This window comes from Pipistrellus hanaki (genome assembly GCF_964339955.1).
Source record: "Pipistrellus hanaki genome assembly, chromosome: 9".
NCBI lineage: Eukaryota > Metazoa > Chordata > Mammalia > Chiroptera > Vespertilionidae > Pipistrellus > Pipistrellus hanaki.
In genome coordinates, this window is record NC_140511.1 from 32,442,832 (window position 1) to 32,466,095 (window position 23,264).

The following is a 23,264-nucleotide window of genomic DNA, read 5'->3' on the forward strand; positions in this document are numbered from 1 at the left end:
AGTATTCCATTGTGTAGATGTACCACAGTTTTTTAATCCACTCATCTGCTGATGGGTACTTAGGAGGAAGGCCTACTCTTGCACAAATTTGGTGTATCAGGCCTCTAGTGCAGGGGTCCTCAAACTTTTTAAAGTGGGTCCCAGATCACGGTCCCTCAGAGAGCTGGAGGGCCGGACTATATGAACTACTAATTCCTACTGTAACGCCTCGGCTGCGCTCACTGCCCAAAAAACCTGGCGGGCCGGATCAGACTCCTCTGCGGGCCGCATGTGGCCCGCAGGCCGTAGTTTGAAGACCCCTGCTAGTGCATATATAACCCTCAATGAAAAGAACTAAAGAACTATTTCTATGCATTTAATGCATTACCTAATAAACAGAAGTAAATCAGCATATATCACAGAGTTCAACTGCATAACAATCACAGTAAGGTAAGGATCAATTTTTCTTCAGCAACAAAGGTATAGTACTTACAGAGAAGCTAGACTTAAAATTTTTATTAGGTTTTTAAAACAGTAAGACCATTCCAATTAATATTTAAAACAGGTGTATAAACTTTTTGTGAATACTTAGTGTCTACAAACAAAACACTAGGGCAGTAGTTCACTTAAATGAAATAAAAGCAAAAAGTATCTTTTTTTATAAAGCTCCCTATCAAAAGTAAATAAAAATAATAGAAAATAAATTAGTAACCAAAATCCAAGTAATCACATCACTTCCAAGAAACCTCCTTATGCTTTAAGAAGTTATAGTTTTTGCCCATTGAATGTGGCTCAGTGGTTGAATGTCAACCTATAAACCACAAGGTCATGGTTTGATTCCCAGTAAGGATACATGCCCAGGTTTTGGGCTCAGTCCCTAGAAGGGGGCATGCAGGAGGCAGCCAATCAATGACTCTCTCATCATTGATGTTTCTACCACTCTTTCTCTTCTTCTCTGAAATCAATATATATATAAATATATATATAAAGCCTAACCAACAGTTATGACCAATCAGACAACAGGCCAGTAGCTATGACACTAAATGCAGGAGCTGCCCCCTGGTGGTCATTGTGCTCCCATAGCCAACTTCCCACAGCCAGCCAACCTCCCATGGTTCCATCCCCCGGCCAGCCCGCCCAATTGTCCCCATTCGGGACTGGTAGAGTGGCCCCGACCAGCCCTGATTGCTGGCCAGTGCATGAATCTGTACACCAGTCCAATAGTTTTTGTTTTGTTTTTTAAAGAAGCTATAGCTTTTAATATCAATAGCACAATTTTAATTGGTGTTATATTTAAACAAATGCTGTTCTTCAAAGAAACATTTAATTACTTTAAACTAAAATTATAAAAATAAGACCTATCTATGAGTAAAATATTTTGAGATCATATTTCCAAAACCAATATTCATTTTTAAATTGATCAAGAACCACCAGAATAACTGTCATTACTCATGAGCAAAAAACAATAAGGATACTTAACAATTAACCTAACACTGTGTGTCAAGCACTGTTTTAAACACTTTTACCTATATTAACTTATTTAATCCTCTGAATAACTATCTGAGTAAATTATCACTACCCGTTTTTCAGGTAAGGAATAAGCCATGGAAGTCACACAAAAGGTGGCAGAGCCAGCTAAGCTGTACATTGAACAGCTCCATAATACACACTCTTAATTACTATATATTCTGAACTGTCCTCTCAAGTAGGATAACCTATGTTTCCAGCACTACTGACTTGATTATGATGTGGTAATAGCATCTACCAATCCTTTGATTTTAAAAAATTTTAGTAATCCAAAAGATTTATGATATAATCAAACAGAGAACACAAAAATGTAGATTCTATCTATCTATCTATCTGTAAAAAGAAGTAATATGCAAATTAGGCCAGGATGCCATAATAGTCACAACAGGTCAGGAGTAGGCTGTGTACTCAGGTGAGGCCCAGAGCAGAGACAGAGACAGAGAAAGGGGGCCTGCCCAGGCTGCCGCACCGGAGTGGACACAGGCAGGGGGGCCTACTCCAGCTGCAGTGCACCAGCAGTTCCGCCTCTGCACGTGAGCTGTAGAGGAAACACCTTTCGGACTGCTCATTGCTAAGCTCCAGGTACACCACTCACAGTGCTCTTGGTAACTTGAGTAATAAGAATCCAAGAAGGTGATCTAGCATTTTTCCACCTCGCTCTTAGAGAAAAAAAAAATGAAGGTCCACTGCTGAAGGGGCTGAGAAATATCATATCCTACCCTACCTGGTTTGGCTCAGTGGATGGAGCTTCGGCCTGTGAACCATAGGGTTCGAGTTCGATTCTGATCAAGGGCATGTACCTAGGTTGCAGGCTTCTCCCTGGCCAGGGCCCAGGTCAGGGCTCATACAGAAGGCAAATAATCAAAGTGTCCCTCTCATATTGAAGTTTCTTTTTGTCTTTCCCTCTTTCTTCCACGCTCTCTAAAAATCAATGGAAAAATATCCTCAGGTGAGGATTAAAAAAAAGAAAGAAATGTCATATCCTATGAAAAAAACATCGTGAAAATGCCTTAAGAAAGTTGTCATTTTTTTCGTGATGAAGGGACTGGAGTTGGAGTTGATGAAAACACCTTGGAGACTGCAGCGGCTGGCAGTGGCAATAGCAGTGGGGTAATGGGGCCCTTCCCTGATCAGCCAGTCACCTTCCACAGAGGAGTGGCCTAAGCTGTCAGTAGGACATCCCCTGAGAGCTCCCAGACTATGAGAGGGGGCAGGCTGGGCTGAGGAATCCACTCTCCCTCCCCCCAGTGCACAAATTTCAAGCACCGGGCCTCTAGTTTGTATAAAAAATCATTTAAAATGGTTTCTGGTGGTTTAAGTAAACATTTGGTTATCTAATAAGATCTATCTTATCATTGGATCTTACCAGCAGATTGATGATTACAATAAACATTTTCATAAATTGAAAGATGACCTCATCTTGATTAATACATGACCCCTTAATACATGACCCCATCTTGATTCTCTGGGATAAAGATGGAATCAATGCAGTTTTCAGCAATAATTACTCATGAGATGACAAAAAAATTTTTGTACAAAAGCTTTAACTCAACTGTTTAGCTGACTGAACAATTATGTACGTAACAGTTTGTAGCATTTTATAGAAATCTCATTATTTCACATAGAACATTTTCAGGTTGAAAATACTTTTATAAATAAGGTGCCTTAAAAATAACAATTGACTTAACAAAGGTCACTCGATGACCCTGAATCAAATTAAAAATCTAGATGATAATAAAAAAATAACTTGTTAATTTTCTTAGGTATGATCATGGTATTCTGATTATGAAGATTTTTAAATTACAATTTGTGTATGCCATATCTTAGTTAGGCACATCAAAGAACTCTAATTTTTAGTAAATCAAGATTAATTGGTATGATTGCTCTATGTTAATCTTTATATTTTTAGGCTTAATAAATATAAATAATAAAAGTATAAAATTAAATTTTCCATAACATATCTGCAAGACTGAAAAAGATATATGGAAATATTTCTCATACCGGGACTAAAGTAAACAATAAGCAACTAGAAAAAAAAATTCTAGTTGACATGGGGGACAGTAAATCAGTTCAATTAAATATGTAGATATGTAAAATTTTACCTGCTTTTTCTTTCAATTAGAATGGCCACATAAGATGCTGGCAAAGCGGCACCAAAGCCAGGACTCCATGAGTAGAATTTTCCAAGTATCCTCCTGAAATTCAAATTTGGAATGTTCATACGAAATTTCTGGTTTGTTATTACAGTTATAAATTTCAGTTATTACAAATAGAAGCTCCCCTTCTCAGTACACACTCTATTGAAATGTCCACAGCACCTCAAACTCAACATATCCAAAGACAAACTCATGATCTCTCTCTCCTTCCTCATGAACTTATTCTCTCTCCCCTATTTTCCTAGGTTACTGGCAACAACAACTACCTATCCATGCATAAGTTTCATCAGTAGGATATGCCAGAAGCTAACTTGGAGACATCCTTGGCTTCTCTTTCTCCCTTACCCTATACATTAAAAATCATTTCATATGCAATTAATCTCTCAAATTCCACTCCAACCTACTGCCCCTAGTCTTAGATAAGACCCTCACTATCTCTCATCAGACAATAGCAAACTAACAGACATCTCTCCTCCGATCATATTCATTTAGTAATTCCTGGATTCAACATCACTCGCTATGCAAACCCTCTGTGTTCTCAACTTCCTTATCTATCAAATGAGAAAAATATTGTCAATCTCATATTGTTATAAGGACTACATGAAATATTTCCTAGCACCATACACAGCTTTTAGAAAATACAAAGAAAATGTTAACTGTTATTACAATAATTACTATCATTTTTACACATAATATTCAATAAATGTCTCTCCCTCTTTGCTTCTATCACCATTGATAACTCTTTCTTACAGCACTTACTAAAAAGTGTTTCTACTTTAGTTATATGTTTATATAATTTTTCACTTACTAGAATATGTCCCTTGAAAGTAAGACACTGCATAGTGTCTCACACATTATATAAAACCATTAGATGCTTAGATTTTTAAAGAGAAAAAAAATGGAGATGTTAGGAAGACCTTTTTTTTCCTTTCAAAGACAATATGTCCTGAGATATCCACAAATAAGGCTAAGAATTAAAGATGAAATGATCTTTTAAAATGAAGCTTAGCTTTAAAGAATTAGAAAACCTACTAAGCATATATAAATGGGTATTTCCAAAACGGACATCAGAAACCTTCTGCCTGAGAAAACTGTATAAATCCAATATAAAATCCACAAAGAACTTAAGAAGTTACTGAATGTAAAAACTAAAGGAAAATAACTCAATGATTCAATTACTGGAGAAATACAGATGTTACCTTATTTTAAGTAGTTTATGTTTCAACAACTTAACCAAATAGGTTCATGGAACCTAAAGAAATATGCTGCAATAGCAATTTATTATTACTGTAATTCTTTAAAAACCTAGTTATCTTACAACTTAGTTTTAGAGTTTTAACAAATGTTAGAAACTTTCCAGAGACCACCTGATAAAGAGTTTCTTACACAGATTTCCAGGTCAATTTAAAGACATGACATACTCACAATACTACTTACTATAAACCTTATTAATTACTTTATGCATAATCTGAACATTTGTAAGTACTAATGTTCTAAGGGAAATATCTCTAAAAAACATTTGGAAATATTTTTAATTGTAGCTAAACTATACCTGCAGAACTTTGAATGACATTAAATTTGATCACACTAATATGAGAGCCATATAAAGTTAGCATTTTAAAATTAACAGATTAAAAACACACTAACTTGGGCTTTCAATATTCAGTAGGGGAAAGATAAAAAGTAAATATTTAATAAATATGTTAGGCATATCACAGGACTAAAAACTGACTTCCAACTACATCTACATTGTTTGAAGCATGTCTCCAAATAAGGTGCATAAGACTGAATCAGGACCAAAAGTTTCATCAGTAGGATATGCCAGAAACTAACTTACTGTTTTATATTTAAACACGGATAGTTTATAGTCCTTTTGAAGTTATTCACTGCATGTGGACTTAACCTATATCATGGATAACTGCTTTGAATCCATTATTTATGAAAATGAAAAGTTAAAAAATCCTCATCAACAACTTGGTAAACACAGTAGCCCTCAGAAAATTGTGTGATAAAGTAAAATACTTTTGCTATTTAATCACAGCAGTCATTTGAAGTTTATGTTACATCTTTAGAGCAAGAGGCGCACAACTCCTGGTTTTACAAGCTTTCCTTGGGATAAATAAATGTCATTTCACAAAGAGGAAAAAAAATACAAGCAGTGACCTGCACATTTATATAAACATCTGTTCGTTTCCGTTTCAACACAGGAATTTGTATTAACCTCCACTAATGATTATGAATACCAACCTTAAAATGCAAAAGAAGGCCATATACAAGGCCCCATTAGCAGTCAGAAATGAAGCAGATTGCAGGATCTCGGGGAGTAGTCTGTGTAAATAATAGTCTAATTTTCGTTTCCGGAGAATTGCTGCAATCTGAAAAGAGAAAGTCTTTCTTTAATCCAACCAACTTTTCCACTTAAATTAGGACTTAGATGGAAGCTACTGAATAACAACATATATTTTTAAATTAAAGTAAAAACTGGTATTTTACTGGTTCCTCTATAAAAAATATAATTTCTGAAACAGAAAACACTTTAATTTATTGAAGGAATAATGGGTAAAAAAAAAAATACACAAAGGAATTATGACATAGGCCATAAAATGAGTAACCACCAAATGTTGAGGTAAATACTTATGCCTTAAAAAAAAACAGTTTTAGCCCTGGCCAGTGTTGCTCAGTGGTAGAAAGTCAGCCAGCCCACCTAAGGATCATGATTTGATTCCTGGTCAAGGACATGTACCTGGGTTGCAAGTCCATTCCCCAGACCGTCAGGGTGTTTGTAGGAAGAACCAATCAATGTGTCTCTCTCACATCAATGTTTCTCTCTCTCTCCCTCTCCCTCCTTTTCACTCTCAATGGAGCCTGTTGCTCAGTGGTTGAGTATCAACCAATGAACCAGGAAGTTAGGTTTTGATTTCGGTCAGGGTGCCCAAGTTGTGGGACAGTTCCCCTGGGGGTTTGCAGGAGGCAGTTCATCGATGATGCTTTCTCATTGATATTTCTCTCTCTCCCTCTCCCTTCCTCCCTCTGAAATCAATAAAAATATATTTTTAAAGTAATAAATAAATAAATAAATAAATAAATAAATAAATGGAAAAATATAAAGTGAGGATTATTAAGAAAAAGTTCTAAACAAAAAGTGAAATATAGCCCAGCCGGTGTGGCTCAGTGGTTCTGCATCAACCTATGAACCAAAAGGTCATGGTTCAATTCCCAGTCAGGGCACATGCCCATTTTGTGGGCTCAATCCCCAGTAGGGGTATGCAGGAGGCAACCAATCCATGATTCTCTCTCATCATTGGTGCTTCTAGCTCTCTCTCTCTTTTTCTTCTTTTCCTCTCTCTGAATTCAATTTAAAAAAAAAAAATTTTAAGAAAATTAATACTATATGTTAAGTGGAAAAAATAAAGTGTAATTCAAATTGAAGTTGAATGCTAAATTAAAAATCCGTTACAGATTTTATCAGCCTGGATATTAGAGAAAATCAAGGACATAAATCAGAGAAACTCATTCAGTTATTCAAATATGATTATTATATGACAAAAAACATACTAGCTATAAAAAATTATGAAAAGTAAAATAAAATGAATGATTTTTGTTCTACTGAAGGCATAAAAGAAAGCAATGACCCAAAAAATAAATACATATTAAGAATCTAGCATAATATATGTTGGTATATGCTACAAAACATAAACAGGCACAAGTTCCTGTACAGAGGATTCGCAGAAGTTTCACAGAAGTTCTTTTTTAAAAATAACTTTTTTATTTCTTAAAAATATTTTCTTGTTGATTATATACATTTCCTTTGTCCCCCAACTGACCTCTTCCAGCCCATCTCCACCCCCTACGGCAGGCCTTCCCCACTGTCTGTGTCCATAGGTTATACATTATATGCCTACAAGTTCCACCCACTTGCTCCTGCCTTCCATCTGAGATTCGGCAGTCTGTCCCATGCTTCTATGTCTCTGGGTCTATTTTGTTTATCAATTATTTTGTTCATTACAATCTACACATGGGTAGGATCATGTGATACATATCTTTCTCTGACTGGCTTATTTTGCTTAGTATAATACTCTCCAGGTCCATCCATGCTGTTGCAAATGGTAAGAGTTCTTTCTTTTTTTACAGCTGTGTAATATTCCATTATATAGATATACCACTGTTTTTTTAATCCACTCATCTGTTGATGGGCACTTGGGTTGTTTCCAAATCTTATCTATTGTAAATTGTGCTGCTATGAACATAGGGGTGCATATATTCTTTCTGGTTGGTGTTTCTGATTTCTTAGGATATATCCCTAGATGTGGGATCACTGGGTCAAATGAGAGTTCCATTTTTAATTTTTTGAGGAAACTCCATATTGTTTTCAACAGTGGTTGTACCAGTCTGCATTCCCACCAGTAGTGTACTAAGGGTCCCATTCCTCCACATCCTTGCCAATACTTGTCATTGGTTGATGATAGCCATTCTGATGGTTGTTATACCTCATTGTCATTGTAATTTGCATCTCTCAGATAAGTGACTGAGTATTTTTTCATATGGCTTGTGGCCTTCTATATGTCCACTTTGGAGAAATGTCTATTAGGTCCTTTGTCCATTTTTTAATTGGATTGTTTATCTTCAGTTTGTTAAGTTGTATGAGTTTATTATATATTTTGGAAATTAACCCCTTATTGGATGTATCATTGGCAAATATGTTCACCCATGCAGTGGGCTCTCTTTTCATTTTGTTGATGGTTTATTTTGCTATGCAGAAGCTTTTTATTTTGATGAAGTCCCATTTGTTTATTTTCTCCTTCATTACTTTGCCCTAGGAAATGTATCAATGGGCATACTGGTATGAGAAATGTCTGAGATTTTGTTGCCTACAGTTTCTTCTAAGATTTTTATGGTTTCACGACTTACATTTAGGTCTTTTATCCATTTTCAGTTTATTCTTGTGTATGGTATAAGTTGATGGTCTAATTTCATTTTTTTGTGTGTACCAGTCCAATTTTCCCAACACTATTTATTGTATGTCTTTACTCCCTTGTATGCTCTTGCCTCCTTTGTCAAATATTGAGTATAATGGCTTGGTTCAAAATTTGGGGTTTCTGTTTTGTTCCATTAATCTCTAATGCCTGTTCTTGTGCCAGGACCAGGCTACTTTGAGTACAGTGGCTTTGTAGTATAACTTGATATGTGATATTGTGATTTTTCCACCTTTGTTCTTCTTTTTCAAGATTATTGCAGCTATTCGTGGTCTTTTTGGTTCCAGATAAATTTTGGAGTATTTATTCTGTGAAATCTGCCATTTGTAGGGATTGCGTGAATCTATAGCTTGTTTTGGGTAGTACAGCATTGTAATGATGTTGATTCTACCAATTCATGAACATAGTATATTCTTCCACTTGTTTATATCCTCCTCTTTATCTTTTTTCAAGGTCCTGTAGTTTTCAGAGTATAGGTCTTTTACCTCCTTGGTTAAGTTTATTCCTAAGTATCTTAATTTTTTTGTTGCAATGGTAAGTGGATTTTTTTTTTTTTTTTAGTTTCTTTCTGAGAGTTCATTATCTATAATAATAAAAGCATAATATGCAAATCAACTGAATGGCTGAACAGCAGAAAGACCATCCAGACGACCTTCCAGATGACCACCCTATGACACACACACTGGCACCAGGACAGCCAAGATGGGTTCAATACAATTGGTCAGGGGGCCCTGCCATCACCCCATGATTGCCCTAAAGAGGGAGGCCCAGACCACCCTCTGCCCTCTGCATGGCAATCAATCATGTAGCCCCAGCTGGGTGGGTGGGTCTCCCTCTGTAGAGCAATCAATCTTGGAGCCCCACGATCAATCACCCCACAGAGGGAGGCCCGGGCCACCGGCCAGCAATGTGTAGTGGGTGTGTGGGCCAGCCAGCTATTGTCCTGCAGAGGGAGACCCAGACCAGCCAAGCAATCACACCCCATGCCTGTCATCCACAGAGGAAAGTGACCGGTGGCGGTGGAGGGGGGAGCAGCGCTGCACAAATAGTAAGCAGTGGCACCAGCAGGAGTGGGGCCAGCTGCCAGCAGCAGGAGAAGAAAAGCCCCAAAAGACCCTGTTCGCTGGCCAGGCCCAGGGACCCTACCTGAGGGGTCCGGATTGCAAGAGGGCACAGGCCAGGCTGAGGGGGAAACCCCTCTCCCCCTGTGCATGAATTCCGTGCACCAGACCTCTAATTAGTGTATAAAAATGCCATGGATTTCTGGGTGTTAATTTTGTATCCTGCTACATTGCAGAATTCATTCACTCAATCTAGCAGTGTTTTTTATGGAGTCTTTAGGGTTTTCTATGTACAATATCATATCATCTGCGAATAATGACAGTTTTACTTCCTCCTTTCTAATTTGTATCTCTTTTATTTTTTCTTCTTGTCTTCATTTACCTTTAAAGGGTGAAGACAAACTTGTTAAGACAGTTTGTCTAACATTTGTAATTAAAACTTTCTGACTACCTTAACTAAAATATAGATTTTATTAGAATAGAGGTTCAATTTCAGAGAATCTGTTAAGGTATTTATATGGTCTGAAATGTTTTATTACTGACATTAGCTTCAAGTTTAAGTAAAGCCCAAATTCTAAAGAGAAGAAATCAAATTCTTGACCCGGGCATTGGATTTAAGAAATCATCAAATAGCCTCTCTTTCTGACTGGCCTTGTACATATTCACTTCATATATATTCACATACTCACTATGTCACTTCATTGGGAAAGCCTTCCCAAACCCACCACACTAGAATGCGTCCTCTTGTAACACTCCCGTATAAAACCCTGTACTTTTTAATAGCACTTATCACAGTTGAATCTGTGTGTGTGTGTGTGTGTATCTTCCCCTTAATTATAATGTCCACAAATATCTCATCTCATTCCCATGCCCTGGTATTTCTGACACATTGTAGGCAATCTGTAATATTAAAAAAATTAAAATGAGGGGTGAAAAGAGTAAGAGGAAATGAAATTCAAAGTAAAGTAAATAATTGTTGTAACACACTCCATGCGCTCCAAATGGAACAGTAAGCACAGTCTGAAACTCAGTCTGATCCTGATTAATTCAATGTCTTCTGGGCTTGTGAGTTTCTGAGATACAGGACTACTTTCTTCAAGGTTTAGAAATCAAGAATGATCCGAACAAGCCTCCTCTGTCACTGCCAACAGATACAGAATCCTTCAAAACAACTCCCAAACTGGACTAATCACAATCCAAACTCTAAAGATCTAGTTGGCATCAAGAAACAAAAGCAACCTGACACATGTAATGAGTCAAAAGACTATACAAAATAAATGGTAATAAGCTGAAAACACTGTAAATTCAGCATTCTTAGAAATAAACCTGCTCTAATCTGATGACACTTGATCTAGCATTCTTCTTTCTTTTCATAATTTCATGCATAAATTCATTTCACTGAATATTTTTCAATACTGCTAAAAACAAAATAACTTAAAACCTATATTCATTCACTTGAATTATTGATTCTACCCATGTATAATTATGAAATCCTCATTGATTTGTATTATCAATTCATAATACTAATTTGAATAACAAATAAATAAGGTCCATTAACAAATATTTACTATCAGTGGCCTAGTGCATGAAATTTGTGCACATTAAAAGGGAATTAATTAGAGGAAATATTTGAATATTGCTATTTGACCTTTCTCTACAATAGAAGTATCAGAGATGAAAGAAAATTAGTAAAATGTATATGAAAATCTCTCTCCTGTCAGAGTCTGGGGCACATCTCGGAACCTAGAATCAAGTCCCTGCCCACCATTCTACACATACTTCGAAAACACATGACACCCAGACTCGGCCAGCCCCACCCCCATCAAGCTCCTCCAGACGGAGGGGGGCGGGTGTTTGAAGCCTCAGATCCCTAGGCCCAGAGTTGGGGCAGGAGGTGTGGCCTGAGGTCTCCCAGCCCAGCACCAGGGCAGGGGGTGTAACCTGAGGTCCCCCATCAAGGCCAGCCAGGTGGGGAGTGAGGCCTGAGGTCCCTGTGAAGACCTGCGGGGGAGGAGGGCGTGGCCTGCGGTCCCCAGTCTAGCCCAGCCAGAGGCAGGGGGCTCAGCCTGAGGTCCCTCGCCCTGGCCAGGTGCCATGCAGCCTCAGGTCCCTGCTGTTTGGCAGTGACATTACAGAATCCTGGCTAATTTGCATATCCCTCTCTTATTTGTATAGATTATTAATATAGTTACTCCTAGTTTCCCAAGATAAAACAGATTCATCTCATATTAAGCATGAATAAAAACACACAAAAAATATCTCAAATCACAATACTCTTTTAGAGGAGATCCATTAGTAGAAAGGAAGCTAGGGTTGGTGATTAATCAAAAGACAATTTAAAAGTCTTAGGATCAACAGAGATTCACACACATCTTCAATACAACAGCATGTTATGATAAAATGTTTTAAGACTCTTAATTATCGAAGCACCAAATAATATTATAAATTAGTATGTAGCTGGTATAGTCCTTGGGAATGTAAAGATATTTCACATTCACTATACTATACAAGTAATACAAGAAACTGTACCAACACATTTGAAAAGACTTTCCAAGACTTTTTCTTTAAATCTTTGTTAAGCAGTCACTTGAATGAACTCCCCTTTCCTAATTATCACCTAGCATAATGCCTGGTAGATATTCAATAAATATTTCATGAATAAATTATAAATCTATGTCAAAGTATTTTCATATTTTTAACAGTAATAAAACTTATACAGATAGGTTTATGGAACATAAGTTTGCGTTCCAGACTTTCAACCCAGGTCATCTTTCATAATCAATAAAAGCAATTACTTATATTGCTTATGCACAAATATGAGACAAGATTATTTTTCTCTAGTCATTCACTCCTTAGAAATGTTCATGTGCTTTTTTGACAACTTGTTGTCCAATTTAAGATATTCCTCAGAAATCAAGAGCTCTGCCCTAAATAACAAAACAGAATACAAAAAAAAACAAAAAAAAGCAACAAAAAAAAATAGTGTGATTATGTCTATTAGAAGGAAATATGCAAAAGGGAAAATGGTCTGAAATGCAATCAACGTTAATTAGCGGCAGGACCTAGATTCAAGTCCATGTTCTTCCCACCTCTTAACAATACTTCCAAAGACTCTCTGCTCAAGACATCTCTAAAACACTCTCTTCTCAACTTCTTCATATCTAACTGCTGCTTGCTTTCTTGCTTCCTCCTCTACTCCACGCATGAATATTCCTCGGGTTGTCTTCTCTTTCTAAACATTCAGTTGAAGGACCTCTCTTCCTTGTTGACCTACCAGCGCTTCGAATTCTTAGGATATCTAAACCTGAATCTCTAGCCCCACCTTCTCTCTAGAATAGCACCTCTATGTTTCTCAATACCTCCTGGTCAATCTCTACTCATATATTGCACTAGTAGGTAAAAGTCAACAGGCCCCCAAGCAATCAACATATTTCACTGAAAATATGTGCCTTTTCCCAAGGTACTAACTTCTACCACCCCAACAACAAGGCTTAAAATCTCCTGGCTTCATTTGATTATTTCCCCTACTTTACACCTGAGCCACTAAATCTAACAGGTCTATATATCACTGCCACATTAACTTTATGAAACAACTTCAAGCATACTACCCCCTGTTGGCAACCTTTATTGACTGCCTACTACATCAAGTAAAGCCTAAATTTCATCTGTCATTCCTCAAAGCATACCATATTCTATTTTACCTGAACATCTTTGCTCACCACCATTTCTACCTTTCCAAATCCTACTTTTCCTTCAAGGTCTGGTATTAAACTGCCACCTCTCTCATTAAGTTACCCTTATCTCTCAGTCAAATGTGATCTTCTACCTATGATCTCTCAAACCATTTTATCTATAACATAGAGTATTTAACTCATGACTTTTTATTACAGGATAATACATGCTTAATCTTCCCACTTAGACTATAAACTCTCAACGAAAAAAGTATGCCTGGTGCATTTTCCCTTTCATTTTTTATTCTCTTTTTCTTCTTTCTTTTTTTTTTAAATTAATTCTCACCTGAGGATATTTTTCCATTGATTTTTATAGACAGTGATAGAGAGAGAGAAATATCGATGTGAGAGAAACACAGTGATTCGTTGCCTTCTGCATGAGTTCCGACCAGGGCCTGGTCTGGGGAGAAGCCTGCAACCGAGGTACATACCCTTGATCGGGATTGAACCCAGGACCCTTTGTTCTGCGGGCCGACGCTCTATTCACTGAGCCAAACTAGTGAGGGCTCCAGTGCATTTTCTTATTCTCCACCTATTTGTGTAGCAACTATCCTTAATCTATGATAACTAAAAGGTCATTTTCTTATTCTCCACCATACAACATAGCACATAGATGCTATACACCAGCGTTTTTCAACCGCTGTTGCCTGGTGTGCCGTAGGTGCAGACAAGACAAGAATTTTATAATTTTTCACTATTTTGTTTACTTAATATTTCGTAATAAAGTAATTATAAAATACTTTCTTTGTGTTTATTTGATTCCTATTCAAGAGAATTACTTTATATATAGTCAATATAGGCACAGAGTTAAATTTTTTAACATTTTCTAATGGTGGTGTGCCTCGTGATTTTTTTCATGAAACAAGTGTGCCTTTGCCCAAAAAAGGTTGAAAAACACTGCTATACACAACACCCTAAAAATAGCAGACTCATTTAAATAACTGGTAAGTGAATAGGAAACAAATATTCCAATACTAATAGTATAGGTTCAGCTATTATTAAACCTAATCATCAAATCTCAGTCCTTCTCCATTAGTGTATATTTTTTAATCAATATTTATCAGCAAATAATCAAAACTATGTTTTAAAGAGTGAAAATTCATGACAAATATAATTTTCTAAATAGTAAATAAGAGGTTTGGTTATCCAAAATAATCTGTATCACAGTGAGTCAACTAGAGAGTTGGGTACGAAGACAACCTGATGGAAAACCTGTTACGACAGAGAGGACCAGTTTTATTTTATTAGAGAGGATAACTGTCCCAGACAGAGGAGAACTCCTTTTGATTTGAAGAGAATTTTCTAATGAGTACACAAAAGGAAATAATGTTGGGATTGAAAAATACTTAAGAATTTGAAGGCTTTTTAATCTTTTTTAATCCACCAAATATCTGTTTTATTGGAGGGAGGGTAAGAGATCAACCAAAGGACTTATATGCATGCATATAAGCATAACCAATAGACACAGAAGGAAGGGGGGTGAGGGCCTGTGCTGAGGGGGGCAGGGGAGAGTGGATGGGAGAGGTCAAGAGGGAAAAAGGAGACATATGTAATACTTTCAACAATAAACAAATTTTTTTTTTAAATAAAGTAAGCTGGGGGAAAAAAGAATCAACTAACTCAGAAATATGAACAGTAATGAGTCATAATTATTGAAATCCTATATTCCAATGTTAATTTTGTTTTCTTAATCTATATAACTAAAAGGTCAAAGTAAGCCAGATTGGGCCAGGTATATTCAGAGATAGTTGCTACACAAATAGGTTGAGCAAGTGTATAGTGCAATAGTAAATCTTCAACTTCCAACTGTGAATGATGTACTGGAACTGTTCTTTGTACTCAAGAGATCAGCCAAAGAATAACAAACAAGTAACATATAAGAACAAATTCAGCCCTAGCCTATGTGGCTCAGTGAACAGTGTGCTAGTCTGCAGATTGAAGGGTCCCAGTGCACCTACCACAGTTGCAGGCATAATTTCTGGTCAAGTGCACCTACCTCAGTTGCAGGCACAATTTCTGGCCCTGGCCTTGGCCCCAGTGTGGGTAAAGGCAACCAATCAATGTGTCTCTCTCACATTGATGTGTTCCCTCTCTCTGTTTCTCCCCCTTCCTTCCATTCTTTCTAAAAAAAAAAAAAAAAAAAATCAATGGAAAAATATCCTCCAGTGAAAATTAACAACAGCAGCAGCAAACTAACTAACTAACTAAATAAATAAACAAGTGCATAAATCTTTAAAAATAAATAAATAAATAAAAACAAGTTCAACAAACTCAAAATGTCATATTAATGAACAGGAAAATTCATCATTTAATTGCTCATTTAAAAGAAAAAGACCAAATGACTGTTACATCTCCAAAGGATAACAAATACCATCTAATAAAAGAGTAATATGCAAATTGACCATACCTCTGCTACACCCACCAGCCAATCAGGGGTGAGTATGCAAATTAACCCAACCAAGATGGCTGAGGCCACAGAGTGAGCAAGAGGTTTGGTTTCATCAGTAATGGAGGAAGCCAAGCTTCCTGCACACCCTAGCCAACCCAGGCCTCTGCTCAAGGTTAAAAAGTTTCAATTATAGAAGAAAAATAAATCCTAGATTCCAGGGCCTCACTTGGGTTGTCGGGGGGCATGGCCAGGCCATCCCGACAAGGGAACTCCCACCCTGATCCAGGACACCCCTCAGGGCAAACCAGCTGGGCCCCACCCAAGTACGAGGCCTCTATCCTATCTAATAAAAGAGTAATATGCAAATTGACTATCACTCCAACACACAAGATGGCTGTTCCCATGTGGACATAAGATGGGTGCCACAAGATGGCCAGCAGGGGAGGGCAGTTAGGGGTGATTAAGCCTGCAGGGGAGGGCAGTTAGGAGTGACCAGGCCTTCAGGGAAGGGCAGCTATGGGTGACCAGGTCTGCAAGGAAGGGCAGTTAGGGGCAATCAGGTTGCCAGGGGAGTGGTTAGGGGGTGATCAGGCTGGCAGGCAGAAGCAGTTATGGACAATCAGAAAGGCAGGCAGGAGAGCAGTTGGGAGCCAGCAGTCCTAGACTATGAGAGGGATGTCCGACTGCCCGTTTAGGCCCAATTTCAGTAGAAGAGGGCAATTGGACATACTTCAAGGGGTCCCAGATTGGAGAGGTTGCAGGCTGGGCTGAGGGACATACATACCACCTGTGCACAAATTTCATGCACCGGGCCTCTAGTAGTATAATAATCATCATTTACTCTTTGAATAGAAAGATAAGAGTCCCTCAATTCTACCCCCTAAAGTAGGCTTCAAGCAAAATAATCACAAGGGGAATAGTCCACATTATTTAAAAATTACATGATTTCCAAAAGTCAAATAATCCAGACAGATATTCTCAGCAGTTGGTATGATCTCTCTCTCTCTCTCTCTCTCTGATTGCTGATCTCATTTCCTCTAAAACACCTGCTAATCCACTGCCTTTAAAAATTCAGTCCATACTATGTGCAAGAAGCACTTTACATATTTTATTTCATTAAATCCTCACAAAGATATCTAGAGTGAAAATTTATTTTCCTCCAATACTACAGACACAGAAATTGAGGCTAAGAATGGTTAGATCATTTGTCTGAGATTACCCAGCTAGTAAATAGTAAACTAGAATTCTAACAGGCAACTTGATCCCAGAATCTAGGATCCTGCTACCTAAGCCATATTAAAGTACAGAAATCCAAACAGCCTCTTGTAAGTGTAGTTAAGTTTTATAGAATTGCCATTTTCCCCATAAAATGAAACTATGAGAACATTAAAAAAAAGAACAAAAAAAAACAAACCCGTATTCAATATCACTGAATTGATTTCTTCAGTGAATGGTTTTAAAGTCTTTAGCAGCTAAAGACTGTCCATAAATTGTTTTTTAATCCTAAAAATTCCAGCTCTTACTTAAATTTTAATTGAGTCTAGAGATGATTAATTGAGCCTCTATATCATAACAAAATTGTTAGATTAAAAGGTTCAAAGGAAGTAAATATTAAGTAAATATTTTCATATTCTGAAGAAGGGTTTAAACATACATCTAAAGGTCAATTTTAAAAGCAGATTTTAATTCATTCCTTCCCAAAAAGAGTCAGCTAAAGGTAAATGTCAATACCCTTATCTGGTAGTCCTTAGTTAAGTCACCTAGGAATAGCAAAAGTAAGAAAGGTCTTAAAACAACCTGAGATGAGTGAACAAGTTTTCCTTCTTAGAGAAGGCACCTAAGAACCTGAACAGCATAGAATCCCCCTAAATGGACAATTGTGCATTCTAAATTGCCATAAATTATGGAGGTACTATGCTTTCCTTAATTTTAGTAATAGGCTACAGTTTAAACACTGTAACCAGTATTTCATATGTGAATATGTGGCAATAACTAACCTTCAACAAAATATAACTTTCTGAAATACATTTTGGAACATGCATAAAATGTTAGCATATTGTACAACATACATAGGATTCTTTTTTAAAAAAAACTACATGAAATGAATCAATGATGAAGATGGATGTTTTTTACAAAATATGAAAACACAGATTCACTATTAAAAAGATTTAGTGATCTACATTTCAACATGGTTTAAGCATTATAAGGCAAATACTAAGAACAGCTATGGACACAAAATGAAAAAGAAGCATGAGAATAGATGCATTGAACCAAACAAGAAATATAAAAGGAACAAAAGCAATCAGTTTAGTGCAAAACATAAGGATAATATCTACACTAATAAAAAAAGATGATGCCCACCAGCCAATCAGGAGTGAGTATGTAAATTAACCCGGCAAAGCTGTAAGGTTAATTTGCATACACAGGCACCAAGCGGCCAGGGGCGGGGCAGCCACTTGCACATGCACCAGCACTAAGTGGCCTGGGTCCCAGCGACAGGCGTCCTCTTGACCCAAACTGCTCTGAGCCTATAGGCCCACACATAGGCCCGGAGCAGCCAGGGTCCAGGAACGACCCCAAGCCACTCTGGGCCTATACACACAGGCATGGAGCAGCCGGGGGCGGGGCAGGAACACAACAGATGTTCCTACCCTGCAGCAGCTTGTGTGCACACTGAGTCATGCGACCTGCATCCCATGAACAGGCATCTTTGGGAGCCAGGCCGCTCTGAGCCTGTAGGCCTGCATGTAGGTCTGCAACAGCCCCCCAGGGTCCTGGTTTGCCCCAGTCGCTCCAGGCCTGCAGGCACCAAGTGGCTGGGGGCGGGGTGGGAACATCCCAGGGGCCCAGGCACTCCCAGGTGCTCTTGCAAGTGGCCGGGGTGGGGCAGGAACATCCTCTGCAGCTAGCAAGCAAGCAGACAGCAGGGCCCTGCTTGCCCCTGTGGCAGCAAGCCAGAGAGTAGACAGCAGGGCCCTGCTTGTTCGTGTCTGTGGCAGCAAAGGGCAAGCAGGCCTCCACAGAGAGCAGACACCTGTGGTGGCATCAAGCAGGCAGGTCTTCAGAGAGCAGAGACCATGGGGAGGAGGCCTAAGCTGTCAGTAAGACATCCCCAAGGACTTCCAGATTGGAGAGGGTGCAGGTCACACTGAGGGACACCCCCCCGCATGCATGAATTTCATGCACCAGGTCCCTAGGTTATAATAAAAAGCAAATATACAGGACACATTTTATAAGCTCCAGAAAACACATAATTAAAAGTTTCCCCCTAAATCAGTTTGCCTTCAAAACTTCTATCAATGTTGGAAACAGCATCAATGGCTTGAAATCCTAGAAGCATAAACCAGTCAGCACACCACCCCTAATATTTTTTTTAAATATATTTTATTGATTTTGTACAGAGAGGAAGTGAGAGAGATAGTTAGAAACATCAATGAGAGAGAGTCATCGATCAGCTGCCTCTTGCACACCCCCTACTGGGGATATGCCCACAACCAAGGTATATACCCTTGACAGGAATCGAACCTGGGACCTTTCAGTCCCCAAGCCGACGCTCTATCCATTGAGCCGAACCGGTTTCGGCCACCCCTAACATTGTCAGTCTCTGTGTCCTGTTCATTTTTTCTGTGAAATACCTCTTGTCAAATGCCTCTAAGACTGTCCTTCCATTCTCTCTGGCATTACTTTAGAACTGTGGAATATCTCTTTACTCCTGAGCTATTCCTGAGTTTATTCATTCAGTCCTGTACTCATTCAGACACTTATTAAGCATTCACTGAGGTACTGTGCTAGCACTGAATACAAACCACCATTCTAACAGGAGATAGAGACATTAATTATAATGAATGCACTATTTTAATAATTGCAACACTTTATGAGGGCCCTACTATGTGATAGCTGCTATTCCTACACCCTATTGCCCCATTTATGCCCTTAAAATAGCAATAAACCATGCTTATAATAATCTTCTGGGGGAAAAAAATGGCCTAATTATTCAAGACCTATTAGGAACTAGAAAATATGTGATACAGTCCTAGCTGGTTTGGCTCAGTGAACAGAGTGCTAGCCTGAGGACTGAAGAATGCTGGGTCCAATTTAGGTCAAGGGCATGTACTGGCCTTGGTGGGGAAGGCAATCAATTGATGTGTCTCTCTTACATAGTTTCTCTTTCTGTGCCTCTCCCCCTACCTACACTCTCTCTAAAAATCAATGGGAAAACATCCTCTGGTAAGGATTAACTATATATATATATGATTTATCTTAAATTCTTACAGAGAAAGTCAAAGTAACATGCAAAAAGTCAAACAGCCTGTAGCTGATGGAGCAGAGATTCAAATTCACATCTCTAATCCCTTTTAAAAGGCCACTTCTTCCCCTACCAACCTGTATTGTGGCATCTGAAATTACACACGTAATCAATAACTACCCAACACTGATAAAGAGCAAAGTGTTGCTATATATGTTCCAAGTAGCCCCAGCCACAGATACAAATATAACTAAAACTGTCTTAAAATAATGTTTATGTTTAGTGCCTGCAATGGACTCTAATTTTTTTTCTATTCTCTTAAAATAAAATACGGGTCAATTCCCACAAATTCTATTTCACAACCACTTCTAAACAGCAACCCAAAGTTTAAATACACAGCTGTAAGGGATACAGGCCAAATACGATGGAGAATTTACCATCAAGAATATTTAAAAGTTGAAGACATAGCACTAAAACACAAATCTTTCCTGACACCTCAACTGCTGGAATAGAAGGACAGAAATATCTGTTGCTTCCCCCTGAACTTCCCTATCATGGAAGATACCAATAAGTTGTCTAGGGTGTAGTTATGACAACCGTCAAACACTCAGCAAACAGTTGTCGAATGAATGAGTAGAGCAGCATAAAAGTATTACAGATTTTCAAAAGAGAAATTACATAGCATAAACTCTCTCCCTACATACATCATAACCCCATAAGGGCAGAGACAATCTTTTTGTATTATTGAACATACCAAGAGCTCAAAAATGTTTGTAGGTGTTCTATTAAGGAAAACAAACACTGAACTACAGACTGAACACATGCCTGTGGAAAAGCAGACAGATAAACATGCACCTTTGCCAAAGAAAATCAAGGGATAAATTTCCAGCTCCAGTAACAAGTTTATTACTATTGGCCTCCACTCTCAGTTCTTACTATTCAAAGTGTGGCTCTTAAGTCTAGCAGCATCTATATTACCTGGGAATTTGTCAGGCATGCAAAATCCCGGGCCCCACCCAGACCTGCTAAGTCAGAACCCCTATCATAACATGCTTGCCAGGAGATTCCTAACATATTCAGATTTGAAAGGCATCCGTCTATATGATAAAAATAAAAATGGCTTCTGAAATCTCAGAGATATGTTACCATCTTCTGTGTTATCTCCGTAATAAGTAATCAAACTGTTCAAGTACTACAAGTATGGCTATGACACAGTTCTAGGCACAGTAGGGTATAAATTCAAATCATCACTGAATGAGAGGTGAGAAGTAGCCACCCATTGAATACTGAATGAAACTTTCAGGAAATACAAACAACATGACCTCTGCCTTCTTAGGACACAGATGCATATTGGGTGACAAAATAGAGACTGAACTTTGATAATCAAAGTAATAAATCGTTAATACCAAGAACCAGGTTATTAAAAAAAAAAAAAACATGTTGGTCAGAGCATCGAAGAACAAACTTCCTTACCAGTCCTCAGTGATACATATACATATTTTCAAATATTCTCTATTTAGAACTCCAAACTAATAACAGTAAAGTGATACATACACATATTTTCAAATATTCTCTATTAAAAACTCCAAACCAATGACAAGTAAAGCTGAGTACTTAGAGGACCTACTTCCCATAAACTAAGATCTAATCACCTTCACTGACTCTAAGACTTGGAAACACCCTTTAAATCACCACGGAAAAAATCTTAACCAAGGTGTCTGTCTGCTTTGGGAGCTTGCAAAAAAAAAAAAAAAAAAAAAAACTTGCAAAACCCTCAAGCCACAATCCTGCCATTCCAAACTGAGACAAGATCTCTGGTCACATGAACTTGCTGTCAATTATGTCCTTTAAAAAAAAAAAAAAAAAATGAGGATGGGGGGAACAGAGGGATTTTACATGAGGAAAGATGGCAGGCCATTTCTCGTCGCCTCGCTGACCTCTCCACCTCCAGGCAGAGAGAGAGAGCAAAAATCACGCAGGTCCCTGCAGTCACAATTTTAAACTTTTAAATCCCAGACTTGGGAGCCCATCCCCGGCCCAAAACACAGGCATGTAGATGACAGCTCAACCTCTAAGTTCCCCTCCCCCTTCTCCCAACCCGGAGTAGGATTTGGGACATCCGCCCCTTGGGGACCTCCCCAATCCCAATACCCTCCCTCCCCCCCTCCCCCCCCGAAAAAAAAAAAATCCCAAAACACTCTGACCCTCCACATGAGAAACAGACACAGGGCGAGTTCCCCGAGCCTCTCGGGGGAGCCGGACTGCCCCCACCCCCAGGCCCACCCTCCAGCCCGAACTCGCCCGGGGGCGGCGCTGCGGGGTCTCACCAGGTACAGGGGGATGTAGATCCGCAGGGACTCCTCCAGGGCGCCCCCCGTGATCTGCAGGAAGGACACCCCGCAGGAAGGGTGCCAAGTGTGGCCGATCTCGTAGCAGTTATGAGGGATGGACTTGCTGAGCGCCGCCATGACGAGCAGAGAAGCGCGGAGGGGACGCGGAGGGGTGAGCCGGGGTTGGGAGGGAGAGGGAGGTGGGGAGGAGGCGGGGAGGGAGGACGGGTGCGCGCGCCCAACCACCGCGGGCGCCGGGGGCGGGCCCGGGGGTGGGGGATGGAGGGGAAAGGTCGCGCCGGCGGGGTTACTCGGGGCCGGAGTCCTCGGATGTTGAGCGCTCGGCGTATCGCGGCGTGAGGGGGCGGGGCGCGCGCCGGGAGGCGGGGGGGGGGGGGGAGGCGGAGCGTGCGCGCTCCCGCCCGCCAGCCGGGGGCGCGCGCCCGCCGCTCCGAGTCCGGCCGGGAGGTGCGCGCGCGCGCCGCTGCCCTGGGACGCGCCTGCCTCCCTGAGGCCCCGCCCTGGCCACAGAGCGCCTGGTTGGTTGGATGTGCCATGTTGGTGGCTGACTTGGGTCACATTGTGCCACAGTCCCTGTCCTCTCCAAGCAAGGCCAAGTAGAACGAAGGGCAGTGGAAGAAAGGGATTAAAAGTTTTTGTGAGGAGCTGGGGAAAGGCAGCTGGTTGCCAGGGGAGAGCCTGACAACTATACTGGGCAGCTCCCTTCTTTATTATTTTTTTTTAATATATTTTATTGATTTTTTTTTTTTTTTTTTTTACAGAGAGGAAATGAGAAGGATAGAGAGTTAGAAACATCGATGAGAGAGCAATATTGATCAGCTGCCTCCTGCACACCCCCACTGGGGATGTGC

The 23,264-nt window shown here is 39.3% G+C and overlaps 1 protein-coding gene across 2 annotated transcripts in view; it reads right to left on the reverse strand.

Moving 5' to 3' along the window:
• Positions 1-22,733, reverse strand: part of TMEM135 (transmembrane protein 135) — a 192,066-nt gene extending 169,333 nt beyond the window's left edge. For both annotated transcript variants that reach the window (XM_084895225.1, XM_084895226.1), the window contains exons 1-3: positions 22,390-22,733; positions 5,910-6,037; positions 3,609-3,701 (exon numbers count right to left, since the gene is read on the reverse strand). In XM_084895225.1, the coding sequence (XP_084751351.1) occupies positions 3,609-3,701; positions 5,910-6,037; positions 22,390-22,530 (362 nt within the window). In that variant the 5' untranslated portion in view covers positions 22,531-22,733. The remainder of the gene's footprint in view (positions 1-3,608; positions 3,702-5,909; positions 6,038-22,389) is intronic.
• Between the last annotated feature and the right edge of the window lie 531 nt (positions 22,734-23,264).